Source organism: Excalfactoria chinensis, chromosome 7 (genome assembly GCF_039878825.1).
Source record: "Excalfactoria chinensis isolate bCotChi1 chromosome 7, bCotChi1.hap2, whole genome shotgun sequence".
Classification (NCBI taxonomy): domain Eukaryota; kingdom Metazoa; phylum Chordata; class Aves; order Galliformes; family Phasianidae; genus Excalfactoria; species Excalfactoria chinensis.
The window spans coordinates 9,002,913-9,030,018 of record NC_092831.1 but is presented as its reverse complement, the minus strand read 5'-3'; the positions used below and the strand labels follow the sequence as shown (position 1 = coordinate 9,030,018).

The following is a 27,106-nucleotide window of genomic DNA, read 5'->3' as shown; positions in this document are numbered from 1 at the left end:
TCTACCACTCTCATGAAAAGCACTGCAAATTCCCCAGCATGGATGAGTACAGTTAAAACGCAAGCCTCCCTGTAAAAGGCACCACATGCTGTCGCACAGCAGAATACAAGCTAAGAGCCGTGTTGATGTAAACCATCATCGTACTTCAAAATAAATATTTAACTGCTAAAAATCCCAGGTGAAATCCAAGCCTAACAAAGTCCCACCGACAAAAACAACATCTAAATGACTGGTGTATGTAGACTGCTTTATCTCCTCTCTGTGACCACGGACTCTCTCAGTGTCCACAGCACTTCCATTTAAGATGGATACGCACGTTTCATATCTAACTTCAAATATTTAAAAGAAGAAAATAAAACTTCTCAAACTGTTTGCATGGAGGTACTCGCAGAAAATTCACACCTAATCCTGCTGTCAGGAGAAAAGCAGTTTGCCAACTGCAATATTTAGGAACTCCTCCTCCTCCAGCAGAGGAAGTTTAACAATATTTATCTCAAAGAATCCGTGGAGTTCAGTGCATCCATTCCAGAGTTTGTCTTAAGTGGTAGAATTAGGAAAAGATGCAAACATGAATTGTTTAATACAGGAGTTCTGTTGGGATCACCTCCAACACCTGAGGCTGACAAGAACCCAGCTGGCTCCCCCAGCATTGGAGGTACCCAAGCAGCAACATGAATGTGAGGAGAAGTGCCGGGTCCAAACTATTTGCACAAACAAGGAACTGCTTTGAAAGACTTGCAAATAGTCGTTGCAAGGGAGATTTGGAATTTTAAGAAACCTGACATTGCTCTGGCTCATTTCCTTGGAAGGAAGGGTTTCTCTCAAGTTCATGAGCTCAAGTAGAGACAGAAAGTCACTGTCTCAAGCTGTTGCATGGGGCTGCTATCACATTCTCCCTGACTGTGCTTTGAAGAGCACATATCAGTGCCTGGTTCAGGAGGGATGCTGTGCTCTGGAACAATAGCCTAAGTGCACCTCTTAATTAGGTATTTAATAAAGCTGCACAAGCTTTTCAGCATGTAATTGCTTGTCTGCATCAGTCTGTAACTTACTTTAAGAGGAGCCCAAATGCCCAAATCTGGGTTTCTGATTCCACTCTGGGGAGCAAACACAAATACTTAAGCAGCCAGGCCTTTCATTTGATTTAATTTTTAGACATCAGAACAGCTTTCACCTTCGCATCATTCTTTTTTTCCCCATCAGCATCTGGTACACAGAAATGTAACTGCATTAAAATACCTTGCTTTTGGGACAGATTCTCTTAATAGAAAGCCTTCCATACACAGTAGCTCTGCTACTCCAACGTTTTCCCCATTTGTTTTACATGTGTTTAAAGTATTCTTATCCATGGTCCTAAGAGCTGCAGTGAATAAAATATCACAAACCACAACAAATGCATTCACCAGTTTTAACACAAAGGCAACTGTCCAAAGCCTGGAAGTTCAGCTGTATAGACAGTTATTTTGCTTCTCTTTGAAGTTGCTCTATTCTTCCAAAAAAGCCCTTATTAAATAGGTGGTTTTAGGTAAAGGTCCCAAAGGTCGACATATTTCGGCAGAGATTATTATGGAAAGGAAAATTAAGGTAGACTTACATCCATGTAAGAAACAGAGCCAAATACAGCACTCTAAATTGGGAAATGGCACTTATGGCATTCAGCAGAGCTCCAAATTTCCATCTCCATTCCAGCATATCGCTCCTTTGGGAAAACTAACGAACCTCAGAAATAGTGAAGAGTGGGAAATTTCAACAGGAAATATTCTGCTCTGCAGGGTAGCCCAATTTCCTGCAAAGGCAATGGAAAGATTCCTAATGACTTCAAGAGAGGACTAAATCACATTTGCATAATGCATCAAGCATAAGTCTGAAATAATTCCACTGATGTTTACTAACTAAGCCCTCCAAGATGCATACTGGCTCAAGAGAACAAGATCTCCAGCACAGCACACGCGCGTGCCCTTTCTGCAAGGTTATCAGCTTCAGAGTTAACAAACAGTTTAACATCTGCCTGTATGCTATACACTCAGGCCATTCACACAGAAGATTTTTTTCCCTGATCCTATATATATATATGTGTGTGTGTGTGTGTGTGCATATATATATATGTGTGTGTATGTATGTATATATATATATATACACACACACACAAAAAACTGCACTGACACCACCACGGTCTTCTGCCCTGAGCACTGATATGAGAAGGAAACATAGCACAGCATGCTCACGCTGAGTGCAGGCTTCGCAGCTTCTCTTACAATGCGAAGAGAAACTAAAGAAGGAAATATTTAATGGAGAGGGGAAAAAGCAGTAATTTCAGAGTAAAAACAGCCAAGTCCAATGCAAAGCAAAAGCAAACTTGATACACGGAGAAAGATGCAACAGATTACAAGAATATTTTTTGTTTTCTTCAACATAAATATTTTTAAAGGGTCTTATTTTTTAAACATTCAAACACTGCTCCATATCTGAAAGTATTGCTCTCTTGACACGCTTTCATGTTTCACATGACTTGTAAAATCTAAACAAGTTAATGAAAAGTAAACAGTTTTAATTGCAGCTTTCAAGCACGCGTTTAGAGGTTCCCATTGACTCTCAGATATTAATTCATTAGTACAATGTAGCTGACTGAAAAATAGATGTCCTGGTATGCAGCAGTTGATGCTAGAACTTCCTAAATGCCTTTCATAGGATGCCAATGTTTTATGTTCTTTAAAATTCACTCCTTTCTAAGCTAAACAAGACCATCACCACCACTGCCAAAGTGCCAAAAGAGAAAATGGGACTCTTTTCCTAAGCACGGCACAACTCAACACTTCTCACTTGTAGAAAAAAGTTTTACAGCTTTCCTTTTCCTACTGATGGGGATCTCAATATAAACCCAATGGCTTAATGACAGCCAGCAAGAGAACTAAGGCCTTCCATGTCCCCATCCCACTGCAAGCCACAGCTTCTCCTGGAAGGTATTTGTATTGGTTATTAATATATAGATGGTAGCAAATGTACAGAAGGAATAAGTAAAGGAAAACTCACCAGTGGCGGTGCCTTGGCTGAAGGAGCTGGGGCAGTCCTCACTGGTGAGCGATCTCCAAGAGATGCTGCCTCAGTGGGAGTCAGCCCTTAAATGAGGTCTCAGAGGGGATGGAGTCCAGCTCCACCCCTCCCGGGAGCACAGCTACATCACTCTCACCTGTGCTCCCACAGCTGACCCCACACTTGCCTCAGATGATTAATCAGAGGTTCAGGCTGTGATTACCAATCTCCCATACAGTATTAAATGACAAGTATTCAAATAAAACCTCCAGAATCATCTCTACTCCAACAGACTGCACCTGCCTTCTAATAGCCTACAGGAGCAAATCCAGTAATGAAAAAAGCAGGGAGGGTAGGGGTATCAGGAAAACACAATGGGACAAGAAAGACAATCAGAAAATAGACACAAAGTAGAGAAGGTGATGTCTCCCATCCAGAACCATCTGGTTACAGGGAAAAAGAGCTACAGGAAGCAACAACAAAATAGCAGTGAGACACAGCAAAGGCACTCCCTCCTCCATGTATGCAGCAATACCTTGGCAAAGAGACAAGCTGAAGGAACGGACCAGTCTCTTGGAGGGAGGGACGGAAAAAAGTGCAGAGAAACAAGGCAAAAAGCTAACTGAGACAAGAGAGCATGTGGTGGCATCGCCATCAGGGAAACAAGATGGGATCTGCCATGGCAGTACAGTCAGCAGTTGATGGTTGATCACTATGGCTCATTAAAGAGGAAGACACCCCATGTAGCACTGGGTTTGCTGGGATTACCCCAGGGAATAGTTGGCTTTCTCTCTCTGGTCTGAGCTACACTTTCACAAGGCTCGTGGAGGCAAAGCCAGAGCAAGGAACACTCGTATGGGCTTCATCAGGGGCCCATGCGCTACGATGCCCACTGCAGTGGGATCTCCACAGAGCCAGTCAAGAGGGCTGGGATACTCGGCAGGGATACGGGCACTCAGCCATCTAAGTAATGGCCTTTCTTTCCTAATTACATTTTTTTGCCAAGATGTAATTAGTTTGCCTGCTTTGTCTTCTGCTTGACAGACCGCTGATCTCACTGTTGCACCCCGCATGCTGAGCCAGCAGGGCTCCTCTCCAGCCCTTCCTGGGATGCAGGTACATATGGGTATTTTAGTCAAAGCTCTCATAGGCTAGATAAGCTTCACTGAATCAGCAAAACTATCCCTGTGACTTCCTACATCTATAACTACTTTATGTTTGAGTATAAAGCCACCTAGCCCTTCCTCCCACACCAATACAAATCATTTTAGCGCAGCTATGCAGGGAATAGAGACCATAAGTGCATATCAAGAGCAATACCCAAGACCCTTTGAAGTCAATGAACTACTAAGTGAAGCAGCCACTGCAACAGGACTCAAGTGCTTAACTACCAACTAACAGGAATGAACCAAGTGTCTTAATGCAGGGTTGCTCTATGTCCAGATTAATACCAGAGCAAGCTGCTGCAGCGCAGCAGTAAAAACCCAGCTACAAAAAGTAATTCAGACTTTTGTGAATTTGTATTTAAATGTTTCCTCTAGGACAGCTCCTGAGGCAAAGGGAATCCAGCACCTTCCCGCTGTCTGGGGTCACAGGTCACAAGAACTTATGTCCACAATGAATCAGACACATCAGTCCAATAGTGCTAATACAGGCTAAGAAGGGATTTTTACTGTGGATTCACCCTGAGATGAGACACACTGTGAGCTCTCAGCTGCTCAGTCATGCTCCAGCTAGAAAGCAGCAATTTGTTCCACCACTGTCCCAAAGGAGGGCTCACTTTCGGATGGATGTAGTAGGCGCATGTGGTACCAGTGGAAAATAGAGTGCAGACTCTCAAGCATCAGAACAGAAGAGATCAACTTCTAGAGAAGTATTTACAAAGAGAGAAAACTAACACTTGCTTTTTGACACCCTATAGAGAGATATGGAGTTCACAAGTAGAGATGCAGACATGCATCTAAAGCCAATGCATTTTGTAGGACTGATGCACTCCCACTAGAAAATGCCTGCCCTCAATTCTGTAGCTGATAGCACAGACAGCCCAGGAGCCCATGGCTTACGGGACTCTCTACCCCCCAAACATATCTTCACTTGCTGACTCATTAGGGTTGCTCTAGTTTGACTCTTTTGCCTCAGAAAGACTACAAGCCCTGAAGCTTCACTAGAGTTCACTTCAGCCTCCTCCACCAGCAGACTTTTATTTAAATAAATAAATAAATGTGAACAGATCAATAAAAGCAAAATAAAAGGCTTTTAAGAGTATGATTAGGAAAATAAACATATATATAATTACAATAAAAAAGAACTGTAATTCTAGCCTATACTGAGTCACAGATCTTCTGTGGACAGTGCTCTACAGTCCCTGCAGCACATGATGGCTGTGAAAGCTCTGATTCTGCATCCCAAAGCCCTGGACTGGAGGGTCAGTGGTGTCTGGTAGCTTCATCCTTCACCACAGCGCAACCTCAGATGGCCCAACACACAGCAGAGATCTCACACGTTCAAAGGGGTTTCCCCTCACCAGTTATCCCAATGGACACTGTCCCTGGGACTGGGGCTAGAAGCATTTCAGGTATCTCCACCACCTGCTGCCAACAGCTTCTTTCATACTCCTAGCAGCTCCAGCTCAGTCCACCAACAGACACATGCATGGGACTGGCCTGCACCACACCAAATCTGAAAAGTACATTTATCTTTGTTACCTTGCCAGTTCTCGAGGTCACACATTATTAATGCAGATGAAAAAGCCAGGAGAAAGATAGACACCGTGCCCAGCCTCGCCTGCAAAACAAAGGTACCGTGCCCAAAACCAGCCTCTGCTGGAATTTCCATGCTGCAGGCGTGTGCCGATCTGGGGATGTTTGATTATCCCACACTTAGGAGTTTTAAAGCTCGAGGGAGCCAGCGTTAAACCTGGTTGCTACCAGTTCCTCCTGTGGCTACTCTTATAGAAACGTGCCTACAAAAAGCAAGCCCGACCTTTTTGGAAGGTTTAAAAGAGATACCAAGCAGCTTGAGTGAAACAGGGCTGGTTTGGGGAACAGGGCAGGGCGAGAAGGCACAGGTTTGTGTTTGCACTTTCGACTTCTCTGCGCTGGGTGCGCTTGCAGGAGCTGTGCCGATTGCTGCAGACATTTGGAAAGCTTCACTCCTCTGGGCCCCTTGTTTCTCCTTAAAGGGGAATCCCAGCTCTCTAACTAAACCTTCCTACCTGCTGGCAGGCTGCTCCTCACCAGAGGGCACACATTTTCCAGGATACATAATTTCCCAGATATTCCTGATAGTGCCAACTGCCTGCCTTGGGTGTGTAGATCTCTTCCAGCTCCCAGAATGGTGCACCGTGGCTATAAGGAACAACAGGAAAAGGGGGATATAAATACACGTGGTGACAGCTCGTACCCTGAGATGGGACTGGGCTGGGACACAACCCCAGCAGGCTGCAGAGTGCAAGCAGCCAGTGCCGCACACGCCAGCATCCAAAGCAGACTCCTCCACCCTGACATCAGCCCGCACAACCCAGCAGAAGCCCAGCTGGGCCTTGTCCATGCTGCTGCTCCAGCAGTGCAGGCACCATGTCCTTTGCCCTCCAACAGGCCTCGTGCTGCAGTCACCTTGGACTTGTTGTGGAGCAAAGCTCTGATGTCCACATCTCCTAGCACTGAGATGGAGAAGGAAAAAGGCCTTTTCCATAAGGCCATCTGAACAGAGCGATGCGAGCCCATCGTCTGAGTTAACTTTAGATTTCCAGTGGAAGAGCTGCTGGCAGCCTGCCCAGATTCCTTGGCCTGCTGCCTGCCAAGTCCTCAGAGACTATTTTTATCATTATTTATTTATTACATTTAACTATCTTGGGGCTGGACCGCAGACAGGCGGAATCTGAAAACTCAGACGCTCAACGAAAAGCTAGCTGGGAGGTAAGGGGAGGTTAATTATAATATCAGGACCTGTCCGACTGAAGAGCAAAAACAAAGAAAAACAAACCCCAAAAACCAACAACTTTAAGAGTTTGTGGCTTAACAGGCTGAAATTCTTGCCATTCTTTTAGGCACCACATTGCCTACAAAGAGGAGGTGCTGGCTCACCTGGCAGGTACACGTGCTGTTCCCATTCAGCCTGGCAGACTGGGCAGCAGCTTGTGAATTTGGAGAAAGGGCAGGGACTGGGGAGAGTGACAAAATGATGCCCGGGGAGCAGGCAGCCCATTCCAGCCCTGCGGAGCAGATGAGACTGCTTATGAGGAGCCAGCAGCAACTGGCTGCTGCTACCAGGCAGTGCTGTCTGCTGGGACCCTCCTCAAAAAAGGCACTTTGCAGCTTTTGGGGGGCAGCCTGAGCCCATCAAATCATACCACACAGGCTGTGTGTAACTCAGAGCTTGGTCTGGTTTCTGCTACTAGACACCCAGCGTTCTGCTAGCGCCTTACAGGTCTGCCTCACAGACCTACGGGCAATTCCTTTCAGTTCATCCCAACCTGAGCTGGAGCCAAGCCAGAGCGGCCATATATCCCATTATAAAACCCAAACCATTCTCTGCTATTTGGAGAATGCAAAGCCAGCTAAGCCACAAACAAAATGGATCATTCCAAAATGCATTTCCAGATGGATTGTGATGAATGAAACTCAAAACACCTACAAAGAGAATTCCATCTTCAAAAGGAATCTGGGATCTCCATGAAAAACAGGCCTGGGAACAGGAAACTATGGCAAATGAGACTAACTCTTTCTACAACAGGAATACTTCACACTCAAATGAATGCTTCCCACCCACAGACCGTAAAGCATTTTTATAAAAGCAAGCACTACTCTGGTTTCACACAGAATAGCAGAAGCAAGGCATGTAAACCACTTGTCCAGGGTCATGCAATACAATATGGTATTGTCAGCATTTTGACCTTGCATTTCCAGTGCTTACCTTGCCCTGTTGTGCTGCCTGGACAATGTGTTGATAGACAACAGGCTTTCTATTCCAGCAGAGCCCTGTAAATCACAGCCACCAGCCTGCCCACATCATGTTTGTGTTTAAGTGAATCAGGAGCTGGTGGCTGTTGCTAGCACAATGCTGATGCAGGAAACCTTATTCGCACAGCAGCAGCGGGAGCCTTGCAAGCATGACACAGCACATGGCCGGGAACACCACATGGAAAGCAGGGACTCACTGCTGCTGTAGGGGACAGCAGCTCTTGCAGTCACAGCATGGGTCACAGCTGTTGGCGTGGTTCACGTGTGCGTACTTCTGGTTTCAGAGGGATTTCTGGGTGCTGAAGGACCTGCAATGATGCCTCAGCATACTCTGAAATTCACATGGATTATGTGCCAAATTCGAGGGCTCTCCCTTTTGTGCACACAAGGCAACAACCCAGGCCTGGAACTCTCTTTAGGCATGTCTAAATCACAACCTGATGTTATTGGTACAAATGTCTGTGGTACCTTTCAGAATATATACCAGAATCCCACTGAATAAAGCTTGATTTGTAGCCCAAGCCACACGGCCTATCAAACATTAAACACAGCATCTTCCTTTTTCCCATTTGGAAGAACACTTCAGCTAGCAATGAGATGTGCACCCATTTCAGAATGTAAATATAGCAGGGCAGGAAAACAAAAAGGAGTGTTTGACTGCTAATGAATCACCCTTGTTGAAAGTTTCCTTTGGGGCACACTGCCATCTGAGTCACTCAGCTCTGCATGCTTTTTAGGTCAGCTTTCTCCCGGCTTTATTCACCTGACGTACATCTCTCCAGCTTGTAAGAATATACACCTCTACTCAGCATGCTTTTGTAATGCTATACAGAATCAGCTGGGCAGTGGATGAACGTGCAGCTATATTTTAGGCTTAGTGCAATAGCAGTGGCAGAAAAATACTCTAAAACAGCACTTTTTTCATCAAGACTAACCTTGAGACATTCAGCACAGGAGCTGTATACCGCTCCTCATCTTCAGAAGAACTTTGCTAAACATTAACTCGCTGCTCCTCATATCACTCGTGGCGTGGTCTCTATAAACATGCATTAATTTCCTCATCGGTTTAACAAAGATGAGATTGATAAATTAAAATTAGTTACTAAAGACAAGGGATTAAAGACACGCACCATGACTGGGGGCCCTGGGCTCCCAGCCCTGTGACCCGGCCATTCTGCTAACAGCGGATGTGCTGACTGCTTTCTCTTCTTTTCCTCCAGTGACATCTGGGTCAGGACCTGTTGGCTGGATGCATTAAACCAGAAATAATCCCTTCAAGATCTGTGCTCTGGCCAGTCTCACCCATGCTGAACTCAACCCACAATTTCACCCACACAAGCACAAATCAGCCCGCTACATGTACTGCCTTCCCTTGCACTGTTTACAAGCATCCTCCTCCCCCTTCCCTAGGTAATTTCACATCCTGCCAGTTCCCAGATTTAGGCGTCAACATGCCAAAAAAATACTTGTGCTGCCACAGCAAATGCTGTGCCAGGCTATGCAGACTAGAAGATTTATCTTCTGCTGAGGAGCAATCGCATCTGGTACAGCGTATATGTTATCAGCGCTTCCTCCAGCAAACCTCCTTGAGTTCCCTGCATCAATGAACAAAGATTTCACGCCCCTCCTGTCCTCAGCACCTCTCTATTTCCCTCCATTGAGCTCTGGCAGTCTATATCTCCCTTTTTGTTTTGGAAGAAGCCCAAATAGGTAAAACATGTCTTCAATGAAAGCATAAGAAAGCTGCGTTAAGCCTACCCTATGCAACAGCACAAGACCTCCAATGCTGCAATACAAGACCCAGCCCCTCTGAAAACCACTTCTTCATTTAACTGCTGACCTATGCCACCCAGCAAGGTGCACAAAGAGAAGATGAACTCGGCACCATGCTCTGCCTGACAAAGACCTGGTAAACAGACCCTGTAGAACATCCTGCAAAAAGAAAATGAAGTGCATCCATTCAGCTGTAGAGCCTGATCCATGCCAACATCCCATAGGGCAACAGGATGCAGCAGCCTCTTTCATCCACGGCTGTCAGATGCCAGCCGTCACTGTGCTGTGGGAAGTTTGTGACCCACAGAGTTAGCCTTGCCCAGATCCAAAAGCTTGGAGCCTGGAAGGGGTGGTGGAGGTGGCAGCACTGAGACATGGCATATGAGCCTGCCAGCAGTTTGTGTCAGATGGATGCTGACCTTCCAAAAGTAAAACTTGCTTGCAAAGTCTGCATTGTTTACAGTTACACAGCAGATGGTTCCTTTACAACAGAAAAGCTCAAGAACAAAACAGGAGGCAGACCTACCAGTGAGCTGTTTGCTAAAAGTTTCCTACAATTTTTCTATTGTCAGTCCCAGCTGAGTGTTGTTTATTATGGAGAAGCTGCACGTGAAATAGAGGACAAACACGTGCATGCCAGAAAACTTCTGTAGAGCATTATTTCCAATATAGGATGCAAAGCAAGACATTCTAGTTCCCATCTTCAGAATCTGCCTTTGCTTCTTCCAACCCCTTGCTCTCTCTTCCCCACAGCCTCTTCTTTGAAGCCTCCCTCAGAGAATTTTGAGCAGCCATTACTTGCTTGCCTGCTGCCACATATCCACTGCCAAGGCAGCAGCAGAGTTTGGGCATACTTGGGGCATTTTGGTGTCCCATCTCTTTGCCACAGCCGAGGCTCTGTGCTTTTCTCTGCACCCTACCGGCTACTAATTCAGCCAGCTCACGATATTTTGCTCAGCAGGCACCAGATAATGCTTCACAACTCATTTTAATTGCAAGTTCTTTGTAACGTTTTCTTTGTTCAAAAGAGAGAAGAAAATTTAAGAAGTGGTTGGTCTGGCCTCTATTATAATGAAAGCAATCCTTGCTTTCAAAAGAACAGGAACAAATTTACACACATACAAAATAACCTCAAATGATGCCTCATAGCTGCCTCCCTTCATCTCCATGTACCATCCCACTGGTTTACTCCCCCATAACCCCCCTTCAGCCCACAAGACCCTCCCATCCCTGCCTGCTCTCATTGCACACATGCTCTCTGTTTTCAGCCTGACCGCCCCAAGTCCTGCAGACCAGCTCCACCAATCCCACAGAACATCCCAGCTTTTCTTGGCCAACAACGGGGCTGGGAGAATCCTCACTGCTCTAATTTCTACTGCTGGTCACATAACCAATCAGCCTGCTGCAGCTCTGTCAGGCAGCTTATGCCTATTCAAGTGTTGCTACCTCCAGAAGTTTGGCTGCACAGTGGTAAATACAAAAAGCCAAAAGCTTTTTATTTATTCTGTAAAAGTGACTTGAGGCAAGAGGAGGCTGTTGCACCACTTAGTCAATAATAAATGCATTTTAGGATGTTTTTAGATGCCTACATTTAGGAGTCCCACTTGGGAACATACACCTAACTCAGATACTGGATGCCTGAGGCGTACTCATGTGAAGTGCTTAGGCTCTAAGAGTGCTTTTGGGAACTGTTGGGTAGGTTAACCGACCCAAAATGAACCCTTCTTCAGACCAAGCCCCCTTCCTAGATATTAAGACTGGAAAGGCAGGGATCACAGGAAGCCACATGCATTCTCCTCGTCCTGTAAAGCAGATGGGTCAAACGAGCTATTCCATACGTTCACCGTGACAAGCATTAGATGCCTCGTGTATATTAAAACCCATTTTCACTACATAAAGACCATACAATGATTCAGATGCTCATCCAGGAGGACCAGGTCACTGCTCATCACACACCTCAAGCACCCCAGCTTTCAGAGGAGCTCTGCAAACCCCAGCAGAGCCCTGGATCAGACACACAGTCATGAAACAGGGCTGAAATACAACCTCCCAAACTCAAAGCAATGAAACACTAATGAACACAGTTGTTCAAACAGAATTTCTCTGATTCACACACTCTCCCCTTTAGGGTAAGTTACACTGATCTGGAAAAAAAGAAGAAAAAAAGTGCTAGTTTTCCTAAAACCATCAACATTAAACAAATTCTAAGTGCAAGCACTGGTCTCAAGCTAGCACAGTCCAACAAAGCCCCATCACCGTTTTCGGTAGCAGATTCATCAAACCATTTAAGGCAGAAGTTAACATACAGCTGTCCATGCCACAACTCCAGAAACTCTGTGAACAAAAACCAGTTTAGGTCCCAGTTATGGAAAGAGGTGCCAGTCCAGCTTCCTTGGCTGCTGCCGACAATGCTTTATTGTTCCTCTATAATGCTGTTTTGTTTAGGGCCCTCTTTGGAAATTCCATGACGACATGCATGCAAAGTGCCAGGGTGGACGCATGTGCTCCTGCAGCATTGTTTTCACTGCTGTTAATATTCCACCCCCAAGACCTCCTAAACGACGGTCTGTTCCATATGTTCACCACTTCATAGAGGGATATGCAGTCCTGCCTCCATACAGTTTCTGTCTGCCAGTCCCCTTTCCTCACAAAAGTCACCAGAAGTCCTGGCAGCTGCTTGCCAGGATTTTGGAGCCTGCTCTGAAGGCAGGCCCTTGTGAACTCCCCCGCCTTTAATCACCATGACCAGCGGTGCTGATGGCACAACATCATAGCTTGATGCACGCTTCTGTTTGAGAAACTGCCAGCAAAAAAATGGTGTAGATTCTCAGGACAGAAGAGTCAGGAAACACCTGCATACTAACACTAGCTAAATAAAAACCTCCCTACTTTCTCAGCAAAACAGCACTTCACCCACATTACCTAGAAAGCACCAGCCTGATTGCTGCTCTGTGCAAGCAAATTCTGCTTAGAACAAGGGAAAAACTGGCCTACAGTTGAGCTGTCTCAAAGATCAGTAGAGCACAAGAAAATGCTCCCAAGCAACACCATTAGCCCTGAGCCATCCGCAGGGGAGAGGTCCTCTAAGGTCATTTGTCTCTTGAAAGGAGCAGTGCTGAACTTCTTGCCTACCACATCCACTCAGTGTAAAGCTGGTTACTCCATACTCCTGCCCAGAGCAATCGCACCCATCACAAAAATTAGCTTCCACCTCAGAAGCATTCCATAAACTACCAGCTTCCTACTCACAGGCATACAAAGGGTCACTGCACAGACAGTGCATGTCAGGCACTCAGAAAACAAACCCGGTGGTCTATGTTGTAAGGTGCTCTGCTGCACTAAGGGAAGCCAAACAAGTCAGTCCGCAATAGAACAAATCAAAGCACTCCACCTGCACTTTCCACACCCCCTCCTGCTGTCTCCAGGGGTCTCTTCTGGTGTTTTAACCCCTAGGTTTTTCTCTAACTGGGAGTCCTCTGCTGCACATCTGCTTTGTAATACCATCCCCATCCACTTGTTTTAAAAATCCTTTGGAACAGTTAATGTTCTGGGTTAGAGACTAATTATGTAGCTCCTTACGTAAGGAGTTCATACACACACACTGACAATACTGCAGGATACACACTCCAGACAGTCACATATGGTCATGCTGTGTATTTACAGGTAATTTAAGGTCCTTGTCAACATAGCACCTCAATGAAAAGAACGATTCTGCAGCTTCCCACATGCATGCCTGCCTGACAGGTGATGCCACTTCCAGTTTGTCAGAAATCACCCCAATGTTCTGCAGAGAACAGGTCAGAAATGGAGAAAGATAAAGCACAGCAGGGAGAGACAGTGCTGGAGAACTTCAGCACACTGTGCAAGTCATGGCCTGATTTTCTAGAAGCACGCAGTGTTTCTCTGCAGCGCAGGTAGAAGGAACAGGCAGGTGGGCCAGGCTGGGCAGCAGAAGAAAGAGGCAGATGCCAAGGTAAGCCTGAAGCAAATTAAGTATCAGAAGGCAGCAGGTTCCTTTGAGACTGCCTGGTTGCTCTGTTGGCAAAGGAGGAAAGCAATCCATTAAAGAGGCAGAATACACCAGTGTCAACTTCATTTGCAGCACTAATTGCCATGCACGTGCACTAATTGCCCTCACATGAAGCGTAAGGGAGTAGACACTACATCTAATCCCAAGCAGTAGGTAAGGCTTCCAAAATAATACCTGTCGGGTCATGCTCCCAACCACACTCTCCACTTGTACCAAAGCAAAATGGAGGGAACTGGGGCAGCACCCTGTTTTTAGTAAAACTACCTGTTACAATTCATTGAGAGACTGAAGAGGGACCTTTCAGATCTGTTGATTGTTGGAGACATTTGGGACAAACACAAATGAAGCTTGAAACTTCTTACCAAGGTATGACAGATGACAGCCACTGAAACACTGATGTCCCTTTGGAGGCCAGGGCAGCGGAGATCTAGCCAGCAACTGCAGGTACCTCTCACAGCTCACTCTCTTGCTATCTGATTGCTGCCAGGGCTCATCCTAGTCACTGGTACAGGTAAAGCACTCCAGGAAAAGAACAGTATGAGCACCAAACTGCACTGCTCAGTGCCCCCTCTGGGGCTGCTCACATCAGTGAGGAGGGGAGAGCAAAGGCACAAGACAGATGGGAGGCTGTAGCAGGTGGAAAGGCCATGCATGGTTGTTCTCTTGTTATTTTAAGGCTTCTCTGGAAATTGAGGCTTAAGTTCTTCCCTCCTAGCAGAATCTGAAAGCAGCGTATGTCCTCATCAGGATGTTGTCCTTAGCTACATCTGTGTTTACTCCTTTCTCCTCGACACTGTTTTCTCACAAGACGATGCCCAGCTGTCAGTCCAGGTGCACATGTGCACCTTCCAGACCGTTTTGATCCAAATAAGTGGAGGAAAGCAACTTCTGCTGAGCTGGGCTAACACCAGGGTGGGGGAAAGGCACCTCAGTTACCAAGTTGGGCAGCTTCCCTGGCACACACTGCTCCTTTAGGACATGCAACAAAAATTCTGCAACCCCAAAACCTCACCATGTGGGTGGAGGAGAGGAAAGCACGCCTCTCACCAATACGTTTTAACAGAATTTCTTCTCAACGTACTTGGTTTTGTTTTCTAGGGACCTGTAGAGGAGCCAGGCTGGGCAGAGAGACTGGAAGCATAGCAAACCTCTCCCAGGGGTACCCCTCTGAAACGTGTGCACTGCTGTAAGGACAGATGCCTTTCAGAAAGGTGAAGGCTGATCGCTACAAATCAGTCCCTATTGTTCTGCACCAGCTGTCCCCTTCATACAAAAAGGCCCTGAGGGGAGTTAAAGGCACTTCCCAAGCAGCCAGAGGGGAAAAGCTATTTTTGGTGATTGGTAGAACGCATTTAGATTCCACTTATTTCTTGTGGTGCTAAATACAAACTAGACAAGGCAACAAAGATTGGGGGTAGGGTTTGGACAGAGGTACAATTCCTATTAGATCGCTCTGCAACAGGGAATAAAAGGGTGAAGCAGGTAGTCTGGCCATTATGGTTAATTGTCAGGGAGCTGCTCCTGCCCAGGCTCCCGAGACGCAGCTCTGTGCTTGACAGATGAGCTCCTCTCTTGACTGTCCCCGTCACAGACAGCCCAGCCCATGCCAAGGGGCAAGCACACAGCACAGAGGATGATACTGTCTTGTTTAATAGTGCATTGCCCACATATGCTGCTTCCTACATTAATAATAGAAATACTCCTATCTCGCACAAGCTACAGTCTTACCTTGCAAGTACTACGGTAAACATTTGTCTGCTCAGAAAAGTTCATCAACAAAGATTGAAGATTATTTAAACCTGTGTGCACACTCCTCTAAACAAGCCTGACTTTATTTAGTTTGCATTCCCTCTGGAAATGAATTAAGTTAACTGGGTCCATTAGCATCCGCAGTAGTAAAATAAGATGATTTCAGCTGTGGACAACAGCTCGTATACAGCATTGAGTTGGGTTGGTTGGTTGTTTTTTTGTGGGTTACCTCATCCACCTGTGATCACTTTTCCTGGACATCATTATTTGGACAAAACTTTTGTGTCATGACTACAGCCAGATACTCATTATCTACATTCATTAAGAAGGAAAAATAAATTGCAGTCTCCAAACTCTATCTAAAGAGAGATGAAAATATTTTCAGGATACACTTCCTTAAGTATTTGTTCACAGACATTTTGAGCGTGGTTGCAAAAAGTATGCACTTCTAAGAGCCCTTGGAGCAGCCCTGAAGTGCTAATGGGTCAGGATTGAAGCAAACCAAGGGCACCTATCCCAGCAGCTGAGGGAAGTCACCCACCAAAGGGGCTTAATGCCAAGCTTATCGAGGATCCCCTTATTCAAGCCAGCTGTGCCAGATGCTGTACAAATGCACTGCTGGCCTCCAGAGGCATCCTTCAACCACATCATTTCCAGTTTTGTAGCTTTCAGAAGTTGTCAGTGTATCTATCAGAGCAGTGGGAGAGCGCCTGCTCCAGCACATTAATGTGACTGAGAAGATAACAAGCCTGAGCTCTACTCACACAATTTTTTCTGGCCTGCTACCAGCCTTGCAAATGTCTCAGCTATGGTAGTAAAACCCACATACGCACAGCAGCTACCTCATGGTGCTATCGCGTTCTGTCAAAGACACCAGAATAGAAATGGAGCAAAGAAAATGCTGCGTTCAACAACAGTTACAAAGGTAAGAACGTAATTACTGAGTATGAAATCTGGGCCTGATGTCAAAGTCTCTTCACAAACTAACACGACTTTGTTATGCTTTAAGTAGACGATGCCACCTTAGGTAGGAAAATATCCCCAGCACATTCCATCACGGGGTGTTATAAACCTGTCTCACAGATGTGGCGGAAGCACCGGTTCAGTTCACCACCAGGTCAGAGATCAATGCCAATTCCTTTTTCAGCTGACAAACACCATCCATTCAGCGTTTCAGCTTGTTTTACCTGCCACGAGCAGAAGCCATCATTAAGTGCAAGGGAATGGTTCACTGAACTGCATCAGCAACCTCAGCACTCCTGCTGGCCTTACGATCCAGCACACTCCCTGCAGAACAGCTCTTCCCCCACTGGTAACCTCCCTCTGGTTTAACGGTTTTAAAGACTGCAGTTATCCTTAAGGAGCTAGAATGACATTGTAATTACAGTCCCCCACTACAGTGCACAGCATCTTCCTTTACTGGTACGGTGCAGCATTGCTGCCTTTCTTCTACAAGATTACAGGTAACAGCTTGCCTAAAAATAAGAAATCCCACTCAGTTGGAAACATCTTCATTAAGAATGTATTCCTTGGTCCATCCACTCGTGTGCGTACATCGCCAAACACGAAGGAAGAATACAGACAAAGCTGCCGTTGGGTACCTCCCAGCAAATGGAAAGAATTCATCACTCAGCAAGCATGTCTGAGCGCTGTCATCTGTGGGCTGACTGGCAAACTACTGTTTTTAGAAATACTGATTTGAATAGTCCCTCACCACAGCGCTAGCTCTAAGAATCCCGATTCCAGAGCCTGAGATACACAGGGATCAACGCTCGTTACATTTAGTCTATGGAAGGGAATAAAGGGAAGGAGCTGTGGCTTTTTTGAAGGGGAAAACGCAGCCAGAAAACCATCTGCATTAGAAATACTTTATGACAGATTCTTGCAAGCAATGTCACAGTCTTTTCTTTTGACTATGAAGTGAGACAGAATGTCTTATACAAGCTGCAAACATGTTTAAGGAATAAACAATTTGCTTAAGCTGCTGCTTTGAAAGATCAATTGCTAATATCTGGGGGGGAAGGAGCGGGCACAGAACAGAACCAACAACTTTCTTCATTTCTATTCCTCCCCTGTTGCATCAGCACAGTCCTTTGTTTACTGTCCACAAAGATGCACTCTGATACTAGTGGAATGTCTATGTTGTATTTATATGTTAAACGCGTATGTTAAAATAGCAGTTTTAATCCACAGCTCAACTCCCCGAAAGCAAAGTTTCCCAGGCAGAGGGTGCACAATAGCAAAGTACTGCAGTACCATAAAGTCCCATTTCACACTACGAACTTTTATGGGTATTCCACAGGTGTGTACAAACCTTCACAAAATGAAGAGGAAGTTCCACATTTCACCTGAAAACTCATCAAACTGCAGAAGAACTAAAGGGATCCAACCAACCAACCATTCTTCTGCCCGCCAGCAGTGAGGCTCCCAAGATTCATCAACATCACAAAGCATCAAGCAAAGATTTTCTTGGGAGTGGTCCAGTTGCAGGTGCTAAAAAGCATTTTGACTCTTGTCTTGGCCTAACAGCTATTTTATGTGTGATCTTATTAAGTGTTAGAAACCTCAAGCTTTTCCACGATAAGGTGAGAACATCCTGGAGTTCAGGAGACAAATATTAACATTCTTGTCTCTTTCTCACACCCCCTCACAACTAGATTATCTTTTTTAATATCTTTGGGGTTGTGTTTTTTCATTCGCATGGCATTTCCCCTTGGGTTTTTACCTAGCCTAAGGACTCCATAATAATGGATCCATTTAAACTTCTGGCAGCAGCAGGATACATCTTGGGTGAAGAGAAAAAAAGAGATTTTTTTTTTTTTCTTCAAGTATCATCAATTAAAAAACAAAAAGAAGAAAGAACATCCCCTGGATGCAAGATATCACAAGCCAAGATCGCTAGGCTAGACTTCAGAAGGAGTACAGGCACTAATGCTGGCTGCATCCCACATCAAAACCCAGGACTCACGGGAGATGAAAAAAGTCACTCTGCTATACAGGAACCCCACCCACTTCCCAGAAGCTGCGAATTTTTGCATTCCTCACACACATACACACGTGTTGTCACTATCCTACCCCTCTGGGCTCTGAAACAGCCACGTAGTGCTGGAGCATTTCTAAGGCTGAGGGGAAGTTGCTGAGCTCCAGCTTCTCCTGCACTGCATTTGATGGGCACATACTGCCTGTGCAAGGTGCCAGGTAAATGCTAGAGTATAAAGCAGACAGGAAGACAGAGCTTGCCCAAGGGGAGCAGAACTCAGAGCCCTGTTCTCCACCTCCCCAAACAAAAGTGGGTATTTTTTCCTGAACCGCACCCACCTGCACAGGAGAGGGGGAAATAACAGAAGAAAAAAAGAGAAGAGGACAGGAATTTCTCCCAAGCAGAAGTTGGTTCTCAGAAGCCACTCACAGCTACAGGGTGGACTGCCTTACCGCAAACATGGAAGCTGCCCTTGGAATAATTGCAATTTTTACCTCTCCATGTTTCAGCTGCTGCTGGAGGCTTTTTTTTTCCCCCTCACTGCATCTCATGCCAGGACAGAAGGAAAGGTCTTTGGGTTTGGTGAGAAGAGGAGTAATACCCATTAACAAAACAAAAAGACAAAGGCAACTATTCCCAAAAGACTGTAGCTGTTCCCACTACTGAAATGCCCCAAAAGTTAGCAATTGTTTCACTTTTCTTACGAGATTCAGGGGACGCTGTGGTGCATGACTGAAAGATTAGCTAATCAAACACAAGCTGAATGCATTGGAACAGCCTAATGCCCAAAGTTCACATTGCAGCTGGGCAGAGTCCCAGCCAGCAGCACGGCCAGCAGTGGTGAACATGCAGCAAAAGGGAGCGCTGCAGCTGGTCCGGGCTTGGGAAGACACAGCCAGTTCCAGTGAGTCGTTAGCACGAGGCTAATCAGCATTTTTGTTTCCACTGCAGTTCAGGTTTTAAATCACTGAATGTGGTAAGTAACAAAAGAGCATGTAAATAAGAAGTCCTGCCCTGGTATACGGGTCTGCAGCAGAGGATAAGGGTTGTGTTTGTGTCGCACCAAGGCATCCAGCCTGGGACATGCAAGGACAAGTCAGTAACAGCGCTGTAGGATTGGGGCGCACACCTGGCCACAGCTGTGGGCATCACACTGCAGCAAAACACCAAAAACTCAGGGTGGTGGGAAGGGCGGGGGTGGAGAAGTGAGGGAAGAATTGGTGGCAGGACCACAGGGTAATTTCACAGATAAGAAAAACAGATACGCCTTTATAAACCTCAAGCAATGCATTCATTCCCTAGAGACACAGGCAATATTGCTTCTAAGGACTAATTGATATACAATACCTCAGGGATTAAATTAATTACCCCTGTTAGAGAATTACACTTGGGAAGGCTATTATCAATGCAACAGCTACCGAATGTTTCGGGCTGCTGTTTTTTTCCCCTCTCCTCAAATGGTCAGTTTGTAGAAAGTTCAAGCTGTGGCTCGGGCAGTTCAGCTGTCAGCACTGCAGGAGCACATCTCACTGCACGAGCGGCTCTCCCAGCAGCACCGCTTATGCAGAACAGGACGCTATGAAGTGCTATAAAAATCAGATCCCAAATGAACATTAATGTCAAACAGGCAGCGTACAACCATTCAAGCAAACAGATCCACTTGCACTTCAGGTGGCACATCTCTCCTTTGTAAATAAATGCCACCAGAAGACAATGAAAGGGCAACGCGGTGACTCGGTAACGCACTTCTGAGAATGTGTTAGTCTCAAAATCAGTCATCACCTACTTATCTTAAGCATGCTGCAGCCCAGATGGAACATGCAGTACTATTTCTCCTGCTACACAGCAAGCTTCTCATACAGTGCCATTTAAACTGCATCTAAAAAGCATCTTTACGAGATGCTAGAAGATACCCACAAGACACAAGTCAATATCCTATTACAGTAAGAAGCTGTTTTTAGCCCTGCTGAAGTGACAGTTAATTCAAGGAAAGACTGCACATGTTTTCGTACCAACACAGAAACGGTTAAATCAAAACACTGCACTTTGGAGAGAGGCACCGTGCAGCTGCGGATCCATCACATATCATTAAGTCGGACTGACAGGGAGAAAGGCCAACACACACACATCTCGAAAGTGAGGAATGAGGAGTACTCATGTAATGCTGTGACGGTGAAGGTGCAGGGACTGGCTATGCAACAGGGAGCTCAACATCAGGAGCCTGGAAACACAGTGCCAAGAACACGAGTGTGTGCTGGGGCAGCTGCTTACAGCCATGCTATTACAAACTCTTTACAGGAGGCTTGCAATAGTATTTGGGCAGGGAAAAAGATCTGAGATGTTCAGCTTCTCTTTCAGTGAGGTTATAGACACAAAACCAAAAGAAAAAAAATAAATCACACAATAACAAATTAAAAAAACCCTGTATACATCTTTTCCCAGCCTTCTGTTTTTGTGGTACCTTAACAGTCACCCACTCACACTGAGTTAATAAACTACAAAGCCTTAACTGTACTCTTGAACAAGGAACCTCAAACAGTTACAATGGAACAGGTTTGGATGGGAAAGCCGGAGTAAATCTAACCTCAGTCCACAGGTTTGTTTGATGTCTGTATTATTACATTCTTATCCCTCACTCCTGGTCCCCCGCCTCTCCCACACACCATCCCCATCACTTCTCAACACTGATTCACAGCCCAATAAACCCCATTGTGAAACTGCCTGTCCCTTAGCCCCCACTCGCACAGAAATGCCTGTGCTTACACAAGACCTGCTGCTCTGAGGACAGTTGGGCCACTCACATGACTTCAGCAAAGCATCTGCAACCCATGCACAGCAAGATCCCCCCATGCACATGTACAGAGTTTGTGGGTTAGTTAGGTAGTTTCTTTCTACCAGAGCATGGGATACATCTTAAACCTGAAGATAAATGCAGCCATTCCCTGATAAACCCCAGACCAACCCCTGGAACTGATCATAGGTACACACAAGAAAACTGTGAGTGATCACGGTTTGCTGTTGGAAGAATATACGTGCGACAGGACTAAACTCTTCAATCAGCAGCCTCTGGATGCGAGTAAATTCTCAAACACTCAATTTCTTCTGGTTCCCTCCCTCACCAAGCAGTAACTTTTGAACATAATGCAATAATTCCCACTAATTAGCATTTTTGCTCCAATTAAACATCAATTCAAGAAGCCCAGCCCATTGCTTGTACCTAGACAGAGTCCAGTGACCCCAAAAATATGAAGAAAGCAGCTCAGCTAGGAAGCAACAACCACAGCCACCTTTATTCCCACCACCTCACCGAGCTGAAATAGCAGAAGGCCTTTACCCCTTCCTGAACCGAGGGATAAGGAGGGCTGTGCTGTAAAGAAGCCTGACCAGAACTGGTGACAGAGAGGCAAGGAGCAAGGCCCTCAGACAACAAATTGGGCATTCTCACAAAGGGAATCAAAAAGTTGCCTTTCTCCTAAAAGGGACCAACAAGCAAGAACTTCACCCTTTTTCTCATCAGAAGAAGCAAGGTTTACGAGGCTCAAGAGCGTGGTAAAAAGTGGTATGGTAAAAAGGAGTCGATGCAAGAGTCACTCAGCCCAGAATTGGGGTGGATCACAGCAGGAACGCATGATTTGTCCTTGCTTGGAAACAATTCAGAGAAGATCAAAAGAAAAAAGGCCTCTGCAAAGAACCCGCTCAAGTACGATGGTTAAAATGCTGTGACACAAAGGGACCGGGGGATACGCATCCCCAGAAGACCTTCTACCAGTGCTGTGGATATAGAACCGTCTGGTCACATCCTCACAGATGCCTTCATCCCCACTCCTGCTGCCCCACAAAACCCAGGCTGAGGTGACTGTCAGACCGCAGCCACCGGCAGCAGCTTAACCCTCTCCTTCCAATTTTAACACCTTCGCCCATGTGAGTCAGAGGGGACAGCGGGGCCGAGGTGCCCGGTGGGGCAGAGCAGAGCACAGCAGATCTCCATGGCAACCAGAGGCAGCCCCGGCAGGGAAGGCCTGCTGGGCGCTGAGGCACTGCGCTCTGCAGATCTCTCTATCAGCTGGAGATAGCAGCTCACAGCCCTACAGCAGCCGGAGACAGCAGCACATGCTCGGATGCAAATGTGTGGGGATTCTGATGCTTGGCCTCGTACAACCCTGCAAATTCAGTTGGACCGCAGAGAACACAGCAAGATAGAGAGGGTGTTTGGTGTATTAAAACACAAGGCAAAGAGATGCGTTGCCTTTGAAATTAGAGTGAGAGGACTCCTAAGACACTGATCATCAGCTGAACCCTTATGCTGAAACTGCAGCAAAGCACGGTGATCCTGAGCTGCTATAGCCCTGAATTCTCCACTGAGGGAGGCAATCACATAGGCTCCTTTCCATTAAGATACTATCACCAACACTTTCCAACATAATATTTCGAGTACCCTCAAAAATTAACAGATGGAGACTTTTGGCTTTAAACATGACGAGTTTTGCCTTCATCTGTAGGAACACAGTCTCCATCCAACATGCTGAACTCAACAGGAGAAGCCTCGGTATAAAGTTACGGCTTTGTAGGACCAGAGCCCTGCAAGGAGGAGCTGAGTCCATTAGCAAACTTTTCCAAGTCCAGCAGAAAAACAGTCACTGTCTCATTTGCAGCTTATGCTCTGCTGGAAATGCACAAAAAGCCATTTATATCAAGCATTATATATATATATATATATATGCGCCATGTGCAGTTTATAAAAATATCTGTAACAAGCTAAGAACAAAGCCAGAAACTGTCCAACAGGCTTAGCTGACTGGGGGGGGGGGGGGAGAAAGAAGAATAGGAGGGGAGGAAAAAGAACTAAGTTGATGGGATATTTTGTAAGGCAGATTGCGACAGCCTGAGCATGTTGGAGTTTGATTTAAAAGGGAAAAAAAAAAAGAAAAAAAAAAAGCCCTAGAAATGTTCCTGACATTGCAAAGCTTCAAAGCAGCTTCGAGGTCAGACGGAGGCAGGCACAAGGCTGCGTGTGCGTGATGCCACAGGTCAGCAGGCAGCCCAGCACCTGATAGCAGCAAACACATGGGTGCCCAGGCTGTGGCTGTGCTCCTCACCCAGACCCCTGCCCCTCATAGACATGGTGACTGTCACACCGTGACACTCCCGGTCACTGCTCTGAGGTCCCCATGGACCCAGGACCCCGACAGCCACTTGCCGTGCTTCCAAAAGGAGAGAGGCACCTTGCACTGCTGTTGCTTGTACAGATATGGTAATTAAAAACTGCACTGCAACGCATTCAATAATAGACTTATTGTTCCTGCAAACCGAGCTGCTCCAGTTTAACATGATAACACAGCTAATGACCTGCATTTATACTTCTTCACTTTTCTGCTAGCTGCACACAAATGCTGGGCTTCTCCACCATCGCTGTTTCCAGAGCAAACACCTTCCTGCTAAACCCAAATCTCACCCAACGCTTCCAAGGGCATGCTCTGGAAGCTCTGCACCAGAACTATTCAGACCCCAGCACTCTTCACCAGGACAGCCTTGAACCCATACAGACCACACAATGTTCTGCACATAGTGGCAGCCTGCAGGACACCATTCCACAGGTGTGCTTAGTGCAAAGCTGTTGACATTAAACACAGCTGAAGGGCATTGGCAGGGGCAGCCAGCAACAACGCAGTTACTTGAAACCCTTCAGGTGGGTTTCCTAGACATTATGACCCTTAATGAAATCCAGCAATGAGAAAACATAGCTTATGGGCGACCATCAGGCAGCACAATGCAGCAACAGGCAACTCAGGCTTCAGGCTGGAGGACACCAACCCATCCAGCGCCAGGTGATGGCCCAACGAGCCCACCTATTCAGCTCATCCAGGGCAAGTTGGGGCCACCGTATAGACATAAAAAGGCTGGAGGCTTGCCTACCTGCTTGAGGAGGAACTTATCCTCTGCGTTGATCTTGAGGGAGATGGCCAGGTGGATGGCAGACAGCACCACTCCACTGATAACCGCAGCCCTCATCCGCACCGGCAGTAGCGTGTAGATGCTGTAGATGAAGAAGACGGTCCACCAGATGCCTTCTGAGGCGCTCCTGGGCCAGACCAGCAGAACCCCTACCACCTGCACAGCCAAGATCACCAGGATGACAGAGTAGCACGCCAGCCACATGTGGTCCTGGTGGAAGTCGTTGCGGTTGCACACCATGCACAGCACCACCATCAGCAAGATGGCCAGGGAGAGCACCACGACGTAGGACACCTCATAGTGGCCGTGCACGGCGTGGAAGATCAGCATGACCACACAGACCAGCACCAGCACGGCCATGAGCATGGTGAGGCTGCTCTGGTTGAGTCGGAAGAAGTAGCGCTGATAGAGGCGCTCCAGTTTCTCCGACTGGAACTTCTTGGACCTGAAGATTTGCAGCAGGCTGCTGCAACAGCTGCCCATGGAGAAGGCCACCTCGGAGTCCCCCTCGTCCCCGTCCTCCTCCTCCAGCTCCTCGATCTTGGCCTTGATGCGTTTCTCCTCCAGCCCCAACTCCACCGAGCGGGGCCGTACCTCCCCCTGCTCCCGGGGGCTGGCATTGTTGGGGGCAGCGGGGGAATCACCGCCGGGAGGGTGGCGGGACCGGTGATGTCGGCTTTCGTCACCGTGCTCCTGCCAGGCGGACTTGGACCTAAAGCTCATCATCATCTTGCAGCCGCTCTCCCCGCGGCTCCGGCTTGCCTGGGGCTCGTAGTCTTCCTCGCTCCGCCACCTGCTCGCCATGCGGGAGGCCTTCTTGCCCGAGGACCTGTTGGGAGGCGGCGGGTAGGAGTAGCCATTGGCCCGCGCCTCCGCCTCGCCCCAGGCCGAGCGGTGCTGCTCGGTGGCCGCCCAGGGCGCGGGGCCGCCAAAGCCCGGGGGGCTGACGCTGTTGGACCGGGACATGCCCTGCGGGAAGGGGACGTCGGGCTGGAGGGGGGGGGGCTCCTGGCCGCGAGGGGCAAAACCCCAAAACACAACGGGAAGAGAGCTAAGGAATTCAAAAATAATAATTAAAAAAAAAAAAAAAAAAAAAAAGCCAAAACCCGCAAAGCCCCAGAGCCGGGGCGTCCTCTCAGGGCAGCGCGGCAGCCATGGCCGGCCCCGGAGCTTCGACACCCCTTGAGGGAACGCGGCGCCGCCTGAGGGGCAGCCGGGCCGCCCCCGCCTCACGGCCGCGCGCCCTCAGCCGCGCCGCGGCGGCCGCAGGGGCTCCGGGCGCGGCGGGGGAGCCGCATCGCAGCGCGCCGCGCCGGCCCGCACCCGCCGCTCGGGGCCGGGCACGGGGCGGGCGGCGGCAGCGGCCGCCCCGCGGGCCGGGGCGGCGGCGGGGAGGACGCGGAGGCTCAGGCTCGCAGGGCCGCGGCGGCCGGCGGAGGAGGGAGCATCCCCTGCAGGGGGGGCCCTGGGCGCGGCGGGGGGGCTGCCCGGGGCGGGCCGGGCTCTCGCCTCGCCTCCCAGCGGCGGCGGAGCCCCGGCGACACGGCACGGCGGGCGGCAGCCGCACCGCTCATGCACACGGCCGCCGCCGCTCCGCCGCTGTGCGCCTGCGGGCGGTGGGAGCGCCTCTTCCAGGGACACCGGAGAACGGGAGAAGCGAGCGGAGGGAGGGGGGAAAAAAAAAAAAGCAAAAAGGCGGCGCCTCCCGGACGAGCGGAGCGGAGCGCAGGGCTGCGGGCAGCGCCGCACCGCGCGCCTCTGGCAGGGACAGCAGCGGCCCGCCCCGGCTCGCGCCTCTTTGTACTCCCCATTCAACCGGGCGCCGGCCGCGCCGGCCCCCGCCCCCGCCCCCCGCCGGCCCCCATTGGCGCGCCCCCCGCCGCTGCCCTTCGCCATTGGGCGCCGCCGCCGGCTCGCTGGCCAATCAGCGCGACCGGAGGGCGGGCGGGGGCCGTGCCGCCGCAGCGCGGCCGTTAACCGCTTCGGCGCGGTGCTTGGCCCCGCCCTTGAGGCGCTACCGGAGGGCGAAGCGGGGCGGCCCGGGCGGGGCGGTACCTGCCGTGACGGGAGGCGGAAGGTGCTCCCAGCCGCGTCCTGCCCCGTGTGGGGGTTCTGGACCCCGGGGGAGCGTTTCACCCAGGAAACGAAAGCGTGAGAAACAGAGACTGCACCGCGGGCCGCGACGCTGAGAGGCGGAGGAAGGTAAAGCCTGAAGGACCTGTCTCAGCATCGGGCCGGCCGTGACCACGTCGGTAAAGCAGGGCTTGGAGGGAGGTAATGATGGTGATGAATGGCAGATAGTGAAGGCCGCGGATGGCCATCCACAGAGCTCATGAGTTTGGGCGCTAAGAAAATGGGATCAGCGCGTGTGCAGTTTGGACACGATTACACATTTATCAGAGTGTCACAAGAAAGAAAGTAACGTACCTTGGGTGGGAAAAACGTCTTTCAAGAATGCCTAACAGCTCTTAAAAGGAGGTTCTGACAATGAATGCACTCCCTGTTAACAAATAAATGACAGAGAGAACTGGTAGCCTTTCCTCTTGTAACTTGGCCATTCTGATGACTGGAGAAGGGTATCTGTGTCTGTACAGCTCAGTTCTGTCCCAGCCATGACCTCAGTCCATACAG

The 27,106-nt window shown here is 48.1% G+C and overlaps 1 protein-coding gene across 1 annotated transcript in view; it reads right to left on the bottom strand.

The window, feature by feature from the left end:
• The window catches only part of ADCY5 (adenylate cyclase 5), a 185,380-nt gene extending 159,667 nt beyond the window's left edge, over window positions 1-25,713 (bottom strand). The window contains exon 1 of the mRNA XM_072341188.1: window positions 24,437-25,713. Coding sequence (XP_072197289.1) covers window positions 24,437-25,441 — 1,005 coding nt within the window. The 5' untranslated portion in view covers window positions 25,442-25,713. The remainder of the gene's footprint in view (window positions 1-24,436) is intronic.
• Window positions 25,714-27,106: the final 1,393 nt, after the last annotated feature.